The sequence below is a fragment of the Haliaeetus leucocephalus genome, unplaced genomic scaffold, assembly GCF_000737465.1.
Source record: "Haliaeetus leucocephalus isolate CR32 unplaced genomic scaffold, Haliaeetus_leucocephalus-4.0 Scaffold0, whole genome shotgun sequence".
In the NCBI taxonomy this organism is placed as follows: Eukaryota; Metazoa; Chordata; class Aves; order Accipitriformes; family Accipitridae; genus Haliaeetus; species Haliaeetus leucocephalus.
Window position 1 is genome coordinate 25,746,949 of NW_010972436.1, and position 20,298 is coordinate 25,767,246.

Sequence of the window (20,298 nt, forward strand, 5' to 3'; positions counted from 1 at the left end):
AGTGTTTATTTTTTAAGCCCCTTTGTTTATTTTGACCTCTTGTGTATGGTAGTATAAATAGGAAATAGTGGAATGTACATGCATTGTTGTGCCAAGAAGTGCTTTCTCTGCGAGTTCAGCTATTCTGAGTAAATTCAGTTTTCTGAAATGCATGAAGATCAGATAGGAATGTTCAAATATTTAGAGAAAGTACTGTATAGTATGTTTATAATGAAACTTATTTTCTTCCTGTCCCATTTTTCTGCCATGACGGATGACTTCCCCCTTCCTCAGTATTCTAACTGTATGGTTTTACATGTACAATAAATTTTCCTGGAACAGTAACCATCTGCTGAAATGGAAATTGCAATAAATGTCCTGAGAGTGTTTTGAGAAACACAAGCTCCCCTTAAGGAGGGAACCTACACCTGCAAAAATACCCTCTTAACCAGAAAACACCCTCCATCAATCTTTCATGTCAGCATTTTCCTCAGCTTGATGGGAATTCTCAGCTTTGACAATTCAAAGCACTTTGCATCCCAGCATTGGTTCTTCCTGGAATGGGTGTAGAACCAAAATTTTTTAGACTTTCCAGAAGCAATAATGTTACAAAAACTGGTACCCGGTGAGCTATATATGAATTGTACCATAGTCGACTTTATTTTCATTTATAGATCTTTTGAGATGAAACACTACTGAGAAGTGTTTGGGTTGCTAATTTGATGTAGGCAGTGTTCTACGTGCCTGAACATAGGCATATAGTGCTATTTGAGACTCTAAGGTATCCAGGACATCTAATGAAGCTACGAGATATGATACAGTACCTATAAGAGACCCAAGCCCTTCTGAAGCAGCAAATGAGGCCGAATAGGATGCTGTAACCCGTAGTGCTGCATTCTTAAAGTGTTAAGAGCTCTGTTTTTGCAATACTAAATCAAAATGGGTTGACCTAGGAAGAAACACATTATTCTCTAGGAAATAAGAGACAATAGTGTGCAGTCTCAGACAAAACAAAAATGTGGCTTGTGGTTATGTCAAAGTACAGTTAAGTGACATGAGTGCTTGGCAGAAAAACATTTTATTGGCAAATTTAGTGTCATTGAGACCCTTTCCCTCACCGGGAGGGATGAAATACTAGCAAGTAGCTAGCAGAAAGGAATATCAGCTGAAATTCAGTATTAGCAAAAAGCAAGGTGAGATCTGATTGTATTTTAAAATATACCACAGTCAACTATATTAAGCTCTATATCACATTAAAAGTACTGTTATGTTCAGTGAGAGCTCAGTACTACTTATGCCACTATACAAATTTGCTCTCAGTCCTCTTATTTATATTGACCCGCATCCTATTTATTTTTACCTCAAGTCCCTAATAACATGGGTGATTCATTTCCATTCTATCTTTTCGGAATTGTAGCCATCCACATGTCATTGCATAAACCCTTTAACTTGTTCATAGAGAAATAGAGGTGTTTCTTTTCTTATAGTATCAAAGATTATCGGTGTGAAAGGTGCCAAAATGCTTTTGAACTGGAAAAGCCCTGAATATGATATGTCTGTGTTCTGTTTTTATTCATCTTTCACACACTGAAAAAGGAAATTAAGTTAATGGAAAGTATGTGATATGACAGCAGTTGTTGCTATAATAATATCGTGCATACAAAGAATGTTGCTGAGGAAATTATTCCATACTATTTTTGAAAGGACTGTCAGTGCAATACCTTTTTTCCAAAGCAAAGGCCAATGATGCAGTATTGCTCTTTTGGAAAAAAAACCAAACCCCATCATCTTTTTACAGTAGTTATTTGAAACTTTTCCTTGGTTCTAAATTCATTTTGGTATGAATTCAACAGAAAGAATAAACCCATCTCATGTCTGAAGATCTGACATTCTATTTAAGTTCTGACTTCATAGCCAAGTTTAAATGCTTAGTCCTTTTAGTAGTTGTTTATATGAATTTTTAACCTGTTATTTATGTAATATACAATTAAATCACAAGCGCAGTTGAACAACTGCTACCTCTTAGTGGATTACAAAATTACCCTGGTAAAGGAAGCCAGTCTACCACCTATTCCCACTTATATTATTTGGATATTTCATGTAGTTTAATGACTAATTTGAATCTCATCCTGGTCCCCATCAGGGATGTAAATTTTATGTTATATCCTGATCCTTTGAACTCAGAGGCAGTCACATATACTTAAATATCCTCACTTGAAATTCAGGACAGTATAAAATTTGCCCCTATATATGATCTTGCAGGACCTGAGACATACCGAATTCACACAAATGAAATGAAACTGATGTTGAAAGAGAACTGAAATCCTGAATCAATTGCAGTATATTGCTCTGTGCTGTTGGCTTTTCCTGATGAACTCCTGAAGTTTTGCTTTCTTCCACTGAAAAAGTTTTTGCTCTAACACCATTTATTTCTTCATACAAAAATATGAGACTGAGCTCCTTTGTATAGAACGTTTTAAAAACTAAAGGTGAAAGCCATTGAATATGTTTTTATCCATCATCTTCTGCATCTTTTATTATCTCTCTCTCTCCACATGCACACACATGCCCCCCCCCATATATAGATATATATACACATATATTTACACACACATAAAAAAATATATCTTTGTGTGGGCATATTCCATATTTCTTCTTGTTTATTCAAACAACTTTTCTCATTGTAAGTGAACATTTGGTCATTTGCTTTTTGCTTAATTTTAATGTAGGAAGTCTCCAACATCCACTTACTGTAAAGAAGATCAGATGAAAGATGTCCTAGAATTAGGTAAGTGACATCAAGCTTCAGTTTGGCTTTTGCCATCGTATCTTCAGAGCAGCTGTAACCAAATATATATGAGTTGCTTCTTTTGTAACCCTTAGTTGAGTCAGAGTAATTGCATGTGCTATTATTTCTTGGGTAAGACTGTGTGAAGAAGTCATTAAGAAGTAATCAAACAAAGGCTGGTTCATGTATTTTTTATCTGTCCTTTCTGACTAAAACTATATTTTCTTTTCTTATAAAGATGGATGACAAGAAAGTGTTAATTGTCATATTGGTGGCCCCCTGGCACTGAGCCTGCTGGGGAAAGCAATTTTTTCATGCAACACATTATATGATTATTTTTTTTTCTTTTAGTTGATGTTGAGGATGAAGAAACAACTGGAGAAGTTAGTAAGAACCCAGATCTTTCAACACTGTATATGCTTCACATAGTATCAAAGGCAATTGATGTTTCTCTTGCAAAAGTAAGACTAACTATGATGGTAAATATAAATAGATGTGTGAGAATGTTTTTTTCGGTTAAGTTAGCCAAAGCTGCAGTAGGTTGCTATGTGTTGCATGTTTCTGTGTGACTTAACGTGCTGTTTCATTCCTGAGTATATTCCTTACTTGGTATTCAGGTGAAAAAGCAATGTAGGGATGCCTGGCCAAAATTCAGAAAAATATCAGAAGAGCATGCCAGAATGCATCAGCCCACTTGAAGCACAGATAATAGTTTTAATTAATGAAGCTTGTATTATTTTATTAATGCCTCCAGTCAGTTATTCACGTGCTTATTCTCCAGTCCTTTAAATTGACAGTGGTTTAAAACAAGTTTATTATTCCCCTATCACTGTTTATCCTGTGCTTACCTTCCTCATTCTGACCAGAAATGGAAGCATTAAATACTTTTAATATTTTCTTTTCCATTCAGAGAGAGGGAAAGAAAAAACAGAGAAGAGATAATGAGGGTGTCTTCCAATTTCATTTCTAGATCAAAGAGGTCCAAGTAACTATACAAACACTGAGTAGTCTGTTCTTATTTACTCAGCTTTACTTTAGCATGAATGCAATTTCTTCAGTGTAGCTATTCCTGAATAGCAGTGGTCTGCAGTTGTTCAGGGCCAAGATCTGAATTTGGCACATGCTGATATGCCATCCGACATACAGCAGTTAAACATTTGAGTAACATTTATCTCATACCAGCAATTCTGACAGGCAAAACCGGCTGCCTTTTCTCCATACTGTGTTCAGCAGGGTCCTTTTCTCCCTAATGTAACCATTAGTAGGTGTTGCTTTTCTAGTTGTTAAATTTAAGTCAATATTCTGTAACGGTTTCATGGGAAACTGTGCCCCAGACAATCTGCATAAACAGTTTCCTATGCTGAGCAGCACACAGCATTGTGAGTTGAAGGAATATTGCAGGAAAAGGAAAAAATTGCTCCTTTTCATTTGAGTGTTGCTATTTACGGTATGTATAAAACAGAAAAGGGTGGTTGTAGTGAGTTAGTCATTACCCTTCCACACTCCTCCTTTCTTTTCTACAAATTACTGCAAGAAAATGTATCTATGTTTTGATTTGTTTTTAAAATGAGAACTTTTTTCTTTCCTTTTTTTTATAGGAATTAAAAAATCTTTTGTTTGGCTCTAGTCTTTGTTGCTTCAGTGAAGAATGGAAAATACAGAGTTTTACTTTTAATAACATACCACAGTTAAAATACGGCATTGTGCAAAAAAAGGTACTGTAAGTGACTTCTTTAAAGTGATCTTTGCTTTTTACACTCAGTTTACAAAGGCTGTGTGTTTCAGCAGTAAAAAAAAAAAAAGTCTTCTAAAGACTTTTCTCTTTCTTTAACTTCTCTAGTTACCAGTGGATGATGTGACCTTGTCAGGTCTTCTTAGGAGACTTGAGATGGATAGAATATTTCTGAGGGAAACTTAAAGTAGCTACAGAAAGTGTGCACATATGTATGTGTGATGGGGAGTTTTTCGTAGGGAGGAAGACAAGCCACTTCAGCTGAAAGCTAGTGGTGGTAAAAGAATAAAAGAGCATAAATTAAGGGTGGACTTTAAGAGATAAAGGAATTGGGGGGGCAGAGTTTAACAAGTTTAAGATAGAGCTTTATCTGTCTCAAAATGGGATGACATAGCAAAAATTGCCTGCAGTGCCTGGGAAATCACAAGGAGATTTTTGCCTCTTAAAGATATGGGGGTCACATGATGAGGCTCATTCCTAAAACAAAAGGGAACAAATGCCCCTGCAGTGTCACTGAGGCTGGGACTCTGGGATGGCTGGTGGGACCACCTCTTTTGCAGCCATGTTTCTGTAATTCTGGACTGCAGCCACAAGATGCCAGCTCCTCCCTAAAACAAGGTTTTTATCAATTCCTCGGCATCATCTACCAAGTGGCCCTTTCTAAAATCCCCAGGAGGTCCCTGTGGTGACCCGAGTTGGTAAAACCACCGTGCTATGACTAGGGTCAGCCTGGAAAGCACATACCCAATCCATAGAAATTTTTGGTGCTAACAAAGATCTCTCTGGTCTAGGGCATTCAGTGGGAAACTCACTCATCTGGTGTCTATCTTCTCAACCTTGCCTGGGCACCTGACTCTTACAGACTCAGACTGCAGTGCTTCAGACTGTCCTTCTGCTCCATATGCCAGATGCAGTTGGTCAGCCTGGTTTCTCATCTGGCCAATGTGTAGACTCAGACCAGGGACCACACGCAGGGTGAGGATGTGTAGCTGCCTCCAGAATCAAACAGATCCATTGTAAAAATGCATCCTCCTCCCCTACAGCTTAATGCTTTTGTCTCTGCCCTGTGATATATGCTTCTGGGACATCCATGCACCAGGTCTCTTCTCTTAAAGAGCAAGGATCTGAGGACTTCAGTAAAGACTAGGGAAGGAGTAGACTCCTCTTTACAAAACACTCATCAAGCTTCTGCACTGATGCAGAAAATCTTTATCTGGCCTGAGAGAAGTAGACCATTATGTACTATACAGAAATGAGAGGAAGAGAGGCTTTGGGGCAAGGACGATGGCTAATAAATGTGTCATTAAGATGTTTAATTAACTTACCTTGTCTAGTTAAATATTTCATTAGGCTGATGATCTCAGAGAAAAGCTGCTTATGTTTGAAGAAAACCTAGCAGAAAAAAGATATTAAATGTTAATTTAAACTCCAAAAGGAACCATGGTAGTAATGTTCACTGGTCCACAGTAAATGTTACTTTGGTGTTTCCAGACCCTGCTGCTAGAGAAAGGATATCTCATCACTTCTAGTGACTCACTGGCCATTAAATTCCTACTGTAAATTCCACAACAGGAATGGTAAACCAGAGTGTTTTGCTTAGATGTGTTTATTTCAGATAGGTAATATATACCTCCTCACTTCCAAAATTCATTTCAGCTGAACAAATGTTTGATTCTCTCTTACGTTAAGTTTCTGTGGTGCAATAAGAAGATATTTAGAATGGTTCCCGTAATTTTTTTGACTGGGAGGCTTTCCCTGGTGGACTGAAATAAACCTTGCTTTTTTCCTTTATATATTTCAGATGATTCACTCATTAGTTATGTAAGTCACTATAGAGAGGTAGTGTGTGTGTAATGTAAATGAGGAAATGGAAGGTATCAATATCTAAGCTATTTTCTGATTACAGGACCTTTATTTTCTAGGTTGCATACTGTGCATACTGCATGTACCTGGAAGTCCCATTCCCTTAGGCTTGATGCCATACTTAGGACAACCTGAGAATTAGACTGATCACTTTGGTCACATTGCTATTTGAAAATAGCAGTGCTGGCTGCACTTCTCATTCTGCTCCATGGTTTTGAGAGGAGTTTGACAGATCCTAAACTGATTCATCACAACCTGGTTGTGATCTACTGTGGAAATCAGGAGCGCAACTGTAGCATATGACAGCAGTGTGATCCTGGGTTAATCTCATGCTTTGGAGAGTAACAACAGCATAGACTTTGGCATGGGTTAAAATCAGAACACAGACTCTCCAGAAAACCTGCTGGGTGGTCCATACTTTCTTACTCTCATAGTTTTTCTTACGTGACCTTGGTAGACAAAGCTGGCACTGATATGTCAGCCTATATGGGATGCTGGTTTAGGGAGGACCTGTGTTAAAGTAATGGACTTCCTAATGTTAAGAGTGAACCCATTTCTGAGAATGGCAGCATGTGCTGACAGACACGTGGGACAGCATCTGTGGGATTTAATATGCTGAATCTTCTGTTAAGTTGCAGTAATTTGCAGTACTACCAATTTGATGTGTGGTATTGTGGTATCTGTGATGTTAGTCTTGTGTCCTGCATAGCCTGCTCCGTTCATGCTTAGATGTTCCAGACAAACGATGGCTTTTCTCTGTCTCCTCAGCAGATTACTTGAGTAAATAATATGATATGAGGCACCTGGGAGAGAATTGAGTGACAAGGGGAGTTATGCTGGATGAAGTTTTCTAGACAAGAAGAGGGCATACCATTTGCTTCTCAGGACAACTTGTACAGCTGTCTCTGCCATATAGTTAACCCATAGGAAAAGGTCTTGGTTGTGCAATAGAGTCAGGTGGGCTAGATGGCAGGGAATAAGCAAGGAATAAGCTGTGGAATTGCTACTCCATCCCACAGTCTTTCAGAACAGCTATTTATCTATTTTCCATAAAGTTTAAAGTTAATATGATATTTATTGGTATTGTGATTTTTTTTCAAAATGAATAATTTGAAAGGTTCAAACTTCATTCATTTTCTTTCTTCCCCAGTTAGATAGCTGCCTGGTGCAGAGGACTATACATAAAACTGAAATTTTTGTTTAGTGATGTAAGTGGGAACTTGAGGGGGGGCATAGTGCTCAGAGGAGGTAAAAGACCAAGGCTTATTTTCACCATTTGGAAAACAGTCAGATTTGATTTCTCTCTGGAAGTCAAGGTACACTGTGGCTCAATAGGGATCAGGAGATCTTTCATTTGTTTGCATAATCACAGAACAGATTTTAAAAAACCTTTCCTTTGACATTATAGATGTCTAGGAATTTTCAGGAAAAAGAGGTGGGAAACAATACCAGTTAGTAACACTGATTTTCACTGGCTTGCAAAAAAATGGAGTGACAGAGAGTACTACAAAGTCATGGATGGAAAGAGAGAGATGAAAGAACGGCTTAAGCCTGAATGGAAGCGCATGGCTTGCAAAAGTTTTCACCAGCATCAAACAATGCAAATTGTTTTGCTCATGGAGTGTCCCGTTATTCCCCTTAGGGTGGCCCATGTGGAGTACTGGCTGCAGTTCAAGCCTGTGTCCTACAACAGCTTATCTTTGCAGACAGTAACAGGAATAAAGACACTCGGTAAGTCAGCAGTTGACATCAGAAATATTTTCCATACAGAATTAATTTTTTTTTCTCTGCTGCAGCCACTGAGGAGCCTTTTGAGTTTGAACTTATTGAACTTCTCTTTGTCTCTGAGAGAGAAACAAAGTAGCGTATGATTTACTTGTATTTACTTCCCTTTCAACTGTAGGAATTTAGAGGTTGGTGTTTTATTTGTAAATTACTTGCTTGTCATTAACCCAAGAACCTCTAAAAAAAATCCAACAGCTTGAATTGAGGCCAATGAAAATTATTTAACCTTGAGATCCCATGGAGATATGATTTCAAAGAAAATGTAATCAAGGCTTGAAAGACCATGAAATTCATGCAGCTTTTGACACTATGAATCTCAGGGAGGGTGAAAAATTAAAGTTACAGCTATAATTTTTTTTTCTTGCTACTGTGTTTGATCTTTCACAGTTAAACTCCTTAATAGAATTTGAATTTAAATTCTCTGTGTGTATTTTCTACTTACTTTAAAGGAATATTGTTAAGTATTGCTAGTGTCAAGGAAAATTGCTTGCACTTCTATAATATTAACATACTTGTCACTTTGCTGAAGGAACAGAGCTTATTCAATGAAATGCTGGAAAATAATGTCTAAAAAAATTACTGTATTACCAGACTTCTTGTATTCACCTTTTGTTTTCAATAACAAATTAAGTCCATTACAAAAGAAAAATTTCACAAAGCTTTCCTGTGCTTTATAGATGCAGTTTGTTGAATAGGTGCAACAGTATTTTACTGGTTTACGCTGCCACCACCTTGTGTTATTTGTGGGTGATACACTGACCCCAATTTAGTCAGAAGAAAATCTTTCATGCTGAGAATTTTCTTGAACTTCATTACCTTACAATGTAAAAATGTTCATCATGTATAAAAATTTGGCCATAAATATACACTTTTCTGCTTGGAGCTCTTTAGGAAAGTGACAGGGTCTCTGTTGATTTTTATTAGTTTTGTCTGAGTGGCACTTAATGTAAATTCATTGTTTGGGCTGTTTTCATCAATAATGGAATGAAACAGGCACCTGTAGAACATCATTATTTGCCTTCAGCACCCAGGGTGGGAGATGAGAATCAAAGGATTACCAGGCCCTAGGGGGTCCACACTGGTGCCCAGGTCCAGTACTAGTGTGTAGGCAGTCCTGATACAAGACACCTAGTAAGCCAGTAGAAATGTTGAAAAACAGGCTTAGAGTCTAAATACAATACTGAAAGTTTTACAGGTACTACTACTATTGCTGTTGCTAGTCGTTATTGGCACTGATTGCCAGCAGACCCCAAGACAAGGGCCAAATAAACAAGATGCTATGAATTCATCACTTGAAAATTGCCTGTTCCTTGAAGTCACTTAAAGGCAGTTAGGATGGACTGATAAAGAGATAGGGTCAGTGGTATAATACATGTGCAGAGTGTAATGTCAAGTTAATTCTGCAATGTTATGCGGTTTAGTTTTTTTCTTCTTCTGTTCAGTTCTTTCAGTACATCACATCTGTCTGTAATTCCTATCAAGAACCTGCTGTTCAGAGCACACTTTTTAAAAGTGCAAAAATTAGCTAGCAAAACTTTATTATTCTAATTTAGCTTATAATGGAAGTAGACTTTTCAAGGCACAATGAAGCTCTTGTCCACATAAAAGAGAAAACTCAGAAACTTGCATGCAAGAAAATCAGTACATATTTAGGTTTTATGACCAGGAACCTCCACAGAATTCACCAAAGAATTATTTCTGGTTGTGAAAGCCAAGAATTTGTTTCAGCTTGGAGGACAGCCTTTGATCATCTGCTCATTGGTCCCTTTGAGTCTCAGGTCATCCTTAGTAAAAATAGAGATGTTAACCTTTTCCTCTTTCAATGTGGTTCAGTGATAGTAAATATCATAAAATTATGTGGCACCCAAATAAGTGGATTAAGGCCAGATTGTTTAAACTATAAGTGTCCCCACTCATGCCAGCTACAAACTATCCTGTTTACTTGGCAACATTTGCCTCTCCTATTTTTCCCCTCCTATTATCCGCATGGTTTTAAAATTGTTTTTACATATTTTGTATATGAAAAATGATGCTGAAATATGCAGAAATTCTCTGTAGGATTTCAGGTTAGCAGGTGAGCTCTTTGTCTTTATGCACAGAAATGCTAAAAGCCTCCAGGCTCCTTAAAATGAATAGCAAGATGGACTGTTTTATTCATGAGATAAACATATTTTTCTTATGATGTGTTTGCCACAGGCAGAAACTCTTAGGCAGAAAGAGAGGGAAGTCTTAGAGCTTGAAATGAGAGGATTAATATTCCTTTCTAATTCTAACCTGAATTTTCAAATTACTAACCACTTCACAGTAAGTGTTTAACTTCAGGCTTCTTCGACATTCAAGAAATAATTATCATGTCTCCTTCTTACTCTGCTACCTCTTTCAGACACGTAAATTAGTTGCTATGCTTCCCATAAATTTCTGAGTGTCTGTATTAGAACACAGGCAGAGATAAGAGAAAGTTGTGATTATATTTTTTTTACTTGAAAACTCTCACCAATTATTTCCCATATCTCACATCCTTCAGAGGGAGAAGCATTCTCTAAATGAACATTATATTCAAGGCAGACATTGAACTTGAAAGTCTGTTTAATTTTTTGATGTTTGGTGTTTCTTGTTTAGTCTTTTGAATTATTAGATTTTTTACTGAAATGCTGGGAACAGGTTTTGACATCATCTCCCATGCTGGTAACACTCTTAAGACTGATAATATCTGAATTTCAAAGACTGCCATTCTTGAAGCCACTAGAGAAAATTCCAGTTCTGTGCTTCCCAGGGGCATGGATCTGTTGTCCTCTTCTTCAGGCTCATGGATGTTGGGTTTTATTTTTAAATCTGCCAGTTTTCCATTGTGTGGCTTTTGGCCTCCTGGTCCTTTATTTCTCCATTCACATCTTGGAAATTAGAATAACAGGAGGTATTAGAAGACTTCACAAAACACAGCTTGTAGGAAATGTGTTGACAGCGTTGCTTACATATAGATCAATAAACTACTGTAAGCATCTTGTAGATCTGCATATCATTGTGTAACTTCCAAGCCAAGCATCTAAGTGAAGATATTTCAGAAACAGTGGGGCTTCACAGACCAATACTAGGTCAGTCACCATAATGTTTTAGGTCACCACTTTGGGCATACCTTATTAAAAAAATGCAAGCATACTGTTTATTGCAGATAGTACTTTAGATGAAGTTTAGTACTAAGTAAGAACATTATGTTGTTGACAAGAGTTAAGAAATAAGAACTTAAGAAAGAAATTAAGTATGAAGGCCTTTATAAACTAAAATCCATATTTAATATATAAAACAATCCTGTTACAGAATATTAAAACAATTTTATTACAGATTTAAAGATGAATTAGCTTCTCTTGTCCATTATTTGGCGATACAGTATTGTTCCCTAAAGTACATTTACCTGTTTTTTTGTCAAACCAATTACAAATATGTAATCTGAAAGAGCATCCACTATTTTTTTTAGAAGATTAGTTTCCAGGGTATGACTATAGATCTGTGCATAATCAGTTCCTGTTGTTGATCATACCTTAGTCTTCTCTTGATTTTGGTCCATTGGTCTTAATAACAGTTTTGTTTTAACCATTCCTTATAAATCAGACACAATTTTTAGTATTGATCTCCTAGAAATAGAGATTGTGCATTTTATCTCTTAGGTTCACCTGTATTACAAGGGTATCGTTGTAGAATATATAGACATAGGCTAGCAAGCTTACAATTGCTTAGCTTAAGTACCCATAACAGCAGTCTAACCATCATTATGAGCAACATAAGCTCATCCAGATCACCCAAATGCAACACACTGCTGTTAACACTTGACCTAGGTGAATTAACTTCCCTCAAATTTCTGTTTTGCTTGTGACTTCAGAGAAGACCTACCCACTGTGCCCAGTTTGTTTTACTAGCAATCTAAAGAGGAAGTTGTTCTAGATACAGCTCTATTCACTGGATCTGATTACCTTCAGTAAGATCCAAGGTACCTTCTTGAGTGCCTAAAATGAGATTTAAGGTGGTTCACTTCAAAGAATGGTTCCAGAAAGTCCATATTCCAGTGGTAACTTCAGTTGCATCTCCCTCCTTAGAGCTCTTTAGGTGCTAAACAACAGCATCACATCCTCCTATCACCTGTTCAGTCTAGTGCTGAGAAGGCTTCATACTGCATGCACAGTGAGTGGTCTCATGGCATTTCATTCAGATGCTTAATCCTCAGAGAAAAGTCAGATTCAACTGTACCTTTACACCCGGTACGTCTTCTCAGTAACAATACTAGCTTCCTGTTCAGCTCACAGGATTTTTTTGAGTTGGCCATCCAATTTGTCTCTTTTCTTGACTACAGAAGGAACTGAGATACCTAAATGATTATTTTCTAAGGCAGCTTGCTGGAGCCTCATTATTAGGCATTGCAACACCTAAATAGTCTCAGAAAATTGCTTTTGTTCTTTTAGCTGCAAACCTGCTATGAATCTATGTATACTGTAATTGGGGCAGTTTGCCCTCTAATGAGTAAGCTTCCCAGTACACATTTTGTTACTTGTCTATTTCTTCCATTTCCTGGACTGCAGTTGTCTTCAGCCCTCAGAAGTACACAGGACCAAATGCCTCACCATGGCTATTGCAGACATATTGTGGCGTGCAGGAGGCAATGAAAAAGCAATTGTGGCACTGTAAGTAGGAGAAGCGGTTTTAGTTACTGTACAATGCTCTTATACTTGTGTCTGTTATATATGTACATAGTTTACAAAATGAAAGTTTTATAACATGTATGTATGCAGTCTAAAATGGCTTAGGGAGAAATGCAAAATGTCATTTCTGCTGTCTCAGTAGCTTGGACAAAATAGTCAAATTCTTTGAAATTGCTGTGAAAGATCCTGTGGATTTCATTGAGGCTAGGATTCCTCCAAAACCATTATCAAGAGTTATTTTTCCAGAGACAGCATTTTACTCCAACAATTTTGTATTGCAGGATATTCTATTATGGCTGGGATTAATTTCCTTTTGCTGTAGCTTCCTACTAGTTACTTAGTTTATGCTATGCAATTAAGCTGCTTGTACACAAGACATCTAACTTTTAGATTTGCTTTGGCTGTACTGGATGTGACATGATATTTTCAAGTGAGCCAGGTTTTGTGAGAATAGGTCATTTCTTTTATTAGATCAACTAAGATAGCTGAAAAATAACAGAGAAACTTTTGGGCACAGAAGTCCTTCTTCAAACCTGAAATAGAAGCAGAAAATTCAAAGACATTTCAAATGATATTTTGCATATTTTACATCTATAAATCCTTCCTATGTGATGATATTGTACATATGTTCTTCTTGTTTTAATGTCATTGCTTTAATATTCTTTTCCAATAAAAACTGTCATTAACATCTTAAACCTATATTTATCCTCTTTCTGTATAGAGAAACTTGTAATTGATATTAAGTATACTGAGAGCACAGCATAGCTAAAGTATATGTTTCATTGATAAAAATTTGTTTAATATGTAATATGAACTTATTATGCAAGAGGTCCCTTTTTTAAAAAGTGGTTAAAAATAATAATACAAAATCTTTGGCTCATCATTCAGTTAATATAACATCTTGATTTCTCTTTAATGCCATTTTGTTCCTTCTAACATGAGCTTTGGTTTTGTCTGAATATTCTCTTCAGGCCATCAGGAAGACAGCAGTTCACTCCCATAGGAAAATACAAGGCAGATGGAATCTTAGAAACTGTAAGGCTCTGCGTAACTCACAGTAACACTCTCCATATATCCTCTTTCTAGCTTTTCTTATTTTAGTACAATGAATCTGATTTCCATTGCTCTCTTAGTGTTTTAAAATCTTTTATGTCAAATTAGTTAGTTGTGATCCAAAAACCAATAGGAAGTAACAAAATCCTGTAGTCTGGCTGGCTGGCTCTGAGTCCTCCCAGTGTCTGTGGGCAATTGGGCTCTCTGAAGTCCTTTTTTTTCCGTCTACTTTTCAAGCTTATAAACTGTGCCTACTTTTATTGATATGTAGTAAAAGTGAACATGGATCCTTTCAAGTTGACCAGCATGGCCGTGAGCATCAAAAGGCAGTATTTTCTTCTTGTCTTACACAGAATTCTTTGCCTTTTTTTTCCCTCCAGAAGATCTAAATGGCAAAATACTTTCCAGTTATGCCTTTATTTCCATCTGAAGCTCTCAGATGGCTTTGCAAACAGTGATGCCATAAGCCAGGCTTTAGTGGTTTAAGGAAATATTACTGGCCTCCTAAATGGAGGAATGGATGTGCCAACAACTTTTCAGAACCAGACAGTTTTGGAACAACTGAAGGTGAAAACCTGTATAATAGGGTGAATGCAGCAGAAAACCTTGCCTATAATATGCTTTTCCAAGAGACAAGATAATTAATACGTTAACAGAATTCTCAGCTGCTGGCTATTTCGGAGTGCAACTAGCACCATTATGCTGCCTCTAAGTACTGCTTATCAAAGGTCATGTGGATATAGCCACAGTGAAAATGTGATGGAAAGGAATATAATCCAGACTGCTTCATCTTTCCTCACACAGTATCCGCAAGACCATCATTTCTGTCAAAATCTGAAGATGGAAAAATAGACAAAGAATGTTGAAATAAGGGCCTGGGTCTGTGAACTCTCCTGAACTTCATGTTAAATAGGAGTATTCATGGGCGTATTCTCTGATTATGATAAGAAGTGCTCTGATATATGCCTGCTATAGATGGGTCACCTCATAGGTATAAACTCCTAAGCTACTTGCCCATTCTATGTCTTCTAAAGCTGCAGTATTCCTATGTTTCTTCTAGGAATTGTTTTTCATTGAAAAAACAATGCTTAAAGTTTAATCAAACTGTTCAATGAATTTAAAAACAACAGGAAGCAGTATTTAAAAATTCAGAATATACGAAGTGTGGAGATACAGTATTATACCATTTAGCAACAGTAAGTGGTAGATTTCTTTAGATCTTTATTCCATTTTGTTTATTCAAATTTTTCCAGTTAGATTTAAAGTTTCGGCTACTTTACTCCAGCTTTCGGATTATAAAAATGAATTGTTATTGATTCAGTTACTTTTTTTTTCTTCTTACATTTCTTCCCAGCTAATACTACATAGTGCCACAAGATATGAAGATCTGATTGTATTTCTTCAGCAAAATATTCATCAGGTACTGTGTATAGAGAAGATACAAAACCTGTTATAGTTCAGGTTTCAGTGTTTATCAGTCCCCTATGATGTCTTCCGAACATTGTTTCAAACACTATATGGACATGTCTTGCATTTTAACAAACAGAGCAACAAATTCAGTTTTAGTATAAATGAGAACAATTCTTTCAGCTTTTCAGTTCAATTTGTGTGTCTTTAGGATTGGACAAAAAATGTACACAACAAACAAAATAAAAATAGTCCTTTTCTTTTTCAGTTTGAAATTGGTCCCTGTGGGTGCATCCTTCTGACTGTGTCTGTCATCTTATCAAGATCTATCAATCTGTGAGTGTCTTTGTATCCCTGTTTCATAAACTGCAAAGCAAACAAGCTGTGCAAAGTGAGGAAACAACCATGATGTACTTAACTCTCTGGCCTTTTTAATCTGTCTTGATGTTTACTCTGATAAATATAGGGAAGTTATGCAGATTTACTCACCTAATCTTGTCTTTTTTTGTTGTATACACATACACTTGTGTGTGTGTATATATATATATAGGCGCTGTTAAAGTGGCAGTGATCAGTCCACTTTATCTGATATAAATGACTCCATCTAAACATTAGGCATCATGTCAAAGGTAGTTGCCTATGCTCCCTCTCTTGACAGCTGAAAGCAAGACTCATTTAGAGGGTTATTTATTTCACATACTTTAGGTATCTGTCTTAGGTAGGAATGAATAACTTGCTTGTGATGCCCCAGTCTCTCTCGTCAATGATAATGATAAAGAAAGGCTAGTATAAAATGGATTAGGCAGCTAATTTTTAGATGGTGTAAGTACGGTATGACAAATCTAGTCTCAGTTTATTGGTGTAATAAATACGCTGAGCTCTAACTAAGCAGTAGTCATTATAACCTCTTTTAAAAACTCATTGAGGCTTGCCCAAGCACAGTTGCAGGTTTTTGTGCTTTTATACAGATTAAATGTATTTCTGTGGTACTGTGAATATCAGAGTGGGTCAGAATATAAACATTTTCTTCATTTTGTCAAATTCCACTTTTTAAAAAATGTCTTAGAGTTATCTGCAAGTGAAAAAACTGTTCCCTGACAACTTGGAATAACAACTGACACTAAGAGAGCAGCTTGTGCTTGAAAGCAGCATGGGTTTGATTTATGTAAGCTTTTATTTCTAACATCTCTGTATTGTCTTGAAAATAAATAGCAACTTAGTCCAAATTTGTGATACGCATTCAGTTGCTCACCTACTGAGATTCCTACAAGTGTTTACAGATTGTTTTTTTGGTTTTGTTGTCATTTCTTCATTTCTTTTGCTTATGGTAACACTACAGGCTATTGGCTTAACTCCACTTCTGCACTCTAACACAAGTAATGTGATAATTTTATAGCATATGTCATTTATTCTTATTTTTCTGAGCTAGTTACAGCAGAGAGGTCCAGATTAATAAAGGTATTTCACAGAATCATAGAATGGTTTGGTTTGGAAGAGACCTTGAAGATCATCTAGTTCCAACCCCCCTGCCATGGGCAGGGACACCTTCCACTAGACCAGGTTGCTCAAAGCCCCATCCAACCTGGCCTTGAACACTGCCGGGGATGGGGCAACCACAACCGCTCTGGGCAACCTGTTGCAGTGCCTCACCACCCTCACAGGGAAGAACTTCTTCCTTACATCTGATCTAAATCTACCCTCTTTCTGTTTAAAACTGACACCCCTTGTCCTGTCACTACATGCCCTTGTAAAAAGTCCCTCTGGCTTTCTTGTAGACCCCCTTTAGGTACTGGTGGGCTGCTCTAAGCTCTCCCCAGAGCCTTCTCCAGGCTGAACAACCCCAACTCTCTCAGCCTGTCTTCATAGGAGAGGTGCTCCAGCCCTCTGATCATCCTCTGGACTCACTCCAACAGGTCCATGTCCTTCTTATACTGGGGGCCCCAGGGCAGAATGCAGTACTCCAGGTGGGGTCTCATGAGAGTGGAGTAGAGGGGGAGAATCCCCTCCATCGACCTGCTGGTCATGCTTCTTTTGATGCAGGCCAGGATACGGTTGGCTTTCTGGGCTACAAACACACATTGCCAGCTCATGCTGAGCTTCTTGTCAGTCAACACCCCCAAGTCCTTCTCTGCAGGGCTGCTCTCAATCCACTCATCGCCCAGCCTGTATTTGTGCTTGGGATTGCCCAGACCCATGTGCAGGACCTTGCACTTGGCCTTGTTGAACTTCATGAGGTTCACACGGGCCCACCTCTCAAGCCTGTCCAGGTCCCTCTAGATGGCATCCCTTCCCTCCAGCGTGTTAACCGCACCACACAGCTTGGTGTTGTCGGCAAACTTGCTGAGGGTGCACTCAGTCTCACTGTCCATGTCATCAACAAAGATGTTAAACAGTGCTGGTCCCAGTACTGACCCCTGAGGAATGCCCCTCGTCACTGGTCTCCACTTGGACATCAAGCCATTGACCACAACTCTTTGAGTGCAACCATCCAGCCAATTCCTTATCCACCAAGTGGTCCATCCGTCAAATCCGTGTCTCTTCAATTTAGAGACGAGGATATCGTGTGGGACAGTGTCAAAGGCTTTGCACAAGTCCAGGTAGATGACATCCATTGCTCTTCTCTTATCCACCAACACTGTGACCCTGTCATAAAAGGCCACCAAATTTGTTGGGCACGATTTGCCCTTAGTGAAGCCATGTTGGCTGTCATCAATAACCTCCTTATTTTCCGTGGGCCTTAGCATAGTTTCCAGGAAGTTCCACTCCATGATCTTGCCGGGCACAGGGGTGAGACTGACTGGCCTGCAGTTCCCTGGTTCTTCCTTTTTTCCCTTTTTAAAAATGGGGGTTATGTTTCCCCTTTTCCAGTCAGAACTTCCCTGGACTGCCACAGCTTCTCAAATATGATGGGTAGTGGCTTAGCCACTTCATCCACCAGTTCCCTTAGGACCTGTGGATGCATCTCATCAGGTCCCATGGACTTGTGCACCTTCAGGTTCCTTAAATGGTCTCAGACCTGATTTTCTCCTACAGTGGGCAGTTCTTCATTCTCCCAGTCCCTCGCTTTGCCTTCTGCGTCTGGGGTGGTGAGGCTGGAGCACTTGCCGGTGAAGACTGAGGCAAAAAAGTCGTTGACTACCTCAGCCTTCTCCATGTCCTGGGTAACCAGGTCTGCTGTTTCCTTCCGGAGAGGGCCCATATTTTCCCTAGTCTTCCTTTTATCACCGATGTACCTATAGAAGCTTTTCTTGTTGCCCTTGATGTCCCTGGTCAGATTTAATTCTCTCAGGGCTGTAGCTTTCCTAACCTGATCCCTGGCTGCTTGGACAATTTCTCTGTGTTCATCCCAGGCTACCCGTCCTTGCTTCCACCCTCTGCAGGCTTCCTTTTTGTGTTTGAGCAAGTGACAATATATTTGGCATTTGGTAGGATCACCAAAAGCAGCAATGGTCCTAACTGCTATTGATTGTATTGCTTTACTTGTTACAAAATGGTAAACATTCTTTAATAATATAAGCAAAGAGCTTATTTTTCCCATCACCTCTAAATTCTTAACAGATGGATTATGACAAGGCCAATCAATCATCTGTGTTTGTATTTGGGGGAGCTAAGTGTCTGAAGTGAACATGAAAATTCCTTATGGTGCCTATTTGCATTTTTAGGTATCTAAATATTATTACAGTTCTGGTCCACAATGTCAGAATTGTTTGTAAAATGTAGCTTTATTATGAGGAAAATTCATGGCTTTCTCACAGATCATCATTTTAAAGTACCATTACTCTTCTAACTTGGTACTGTGTAATACATGGCATTGGTACCTATCTTTTGTTTATAAGAAACTGGAATTTTTCTGTGTCACTAGATACAGTGGAATGTGTTTTCAGACCTTTGCATAAATTTTTTTTGAAGTGCAAACTAAGTTTCGTTTATGTAATTTTCAGTAACAGATTTGAATGACTATGTCATAGTACTTCTCTTAGGATATTACAAATATCAAGACAAATAACTCACTGCTCATATCATCAAGAAATATGTACCATTTAGTGAGTGTTACAAGCATTGTAAGTAATTATTTACATAACTGGCATAGTTCTGGATGAATAGTTGAAGACAAATAAGAGTTGTTTTAGGTAATGGAATTTTCATACAGTAATAAATCTCCCTAGGATTATTTTTGTCCCAGTTTTTTAACACAAAATCAGTGGAGGGGGTTTGTTAAAAAAAAAAACAAAACAAACCTCCATGGAAGTTTCAGTTGTCATGATTTTTGTGTGCATGTTCTGTTGAAAAAGCTAGATAGATTATTTAATTTTAGTTGAGAAGTTGACATATTTTACATTCTCAAATCATGTTGAAATGCTTCTGTTTGGGTCAGTTCTTCACCATGTGCCCACAACGCTGACCCTCTGGGAACCCTTGTTAAATATCTCTTCTATAAATAATTGGCATTTCTTGTAAGCAAGTTGAAGACTAAGGATGGAATAATCTTGAACCATGGTTATCAAAAAACAACATTGTCTAAGATGCAGAGGTATGTCCAGTGAAACCAAACCAAAGCATTTACATTTGGCTCAACAAAAAGAAGACTGACATTTTGGTTAATGAATATTGAAATGTTTCTTTCAATCAAAAATATTATTTCAGATGTTTTCTCGTCCATGAAAATTTCCAGTGTTTACTGAAGCTTTCACTTCACAATGTAATTAGAAGAAAATAATAATACCTTATTTTATATGGTGGGGAAGCATTAATTACAAGTTAAAAGGAAGAGCACTGAATGTGGAGTAAATAGTGAGGTTGATTAACTGAAGGATAAGTACCGCTGTACCAAGACCTGTGCAGTTCAACCCATCCAGCACTGATCTAGAAGAAGTGCAGGATAATGAGACCACAAAGCTTACAGACTTCCTCAGAGCAGTCACATCTGTGGACAGATGCTTCCCATGTCTGTAAGATGGAAGATGGCACGCAGTTGTGACCATGCCACATAACTTGGGAATGAT

At 37.9% G+C, this 20,298-nt stretch overlaps 1 protein-coding gene across 1 annotated transcript in view; it reads left to right on the forward strand.

Annotated features, from left to right (window-relative positions):
- Positions 1–20,298, forward strand: part of FAM188B (family with sequence similarity 188, member B) — an 80,576-nt gene that overhangs the window by 21,580 nt on the left and 38,698 nt on the right. The window contains exons 6-13 of the mRNA XM_010561253.1: positions 2,709–2,767; positions 3,119–3,228; positions 4,366–4,482; positions 8,005–8,093; positions 12,716–12,817; positions 13,807–13,870; positions 15,243–15,308; positions 15,564–15,631. Coding sequence (XP_010559555.1) covers positions 2,709–2,767; positions 3,119–3,228; positions 4,366–4,482; positions 8,005–8,093; positions 12,716–12,817; positions 13,807–13,870; positions 15,243–15,308; positions 15,564–15,631 — 675 coding nt within the window. The remainder of the gene's footprint in view (positions 1–2,708; positions 2,768–3,118; positions 3,229–4,365; positions 4,483–8,004; positions 8,094–12,715; positions 12,818–13,806; positions 13,871–15,242; positions 15,309–15,563; positions 15,632–20,298) is intronic.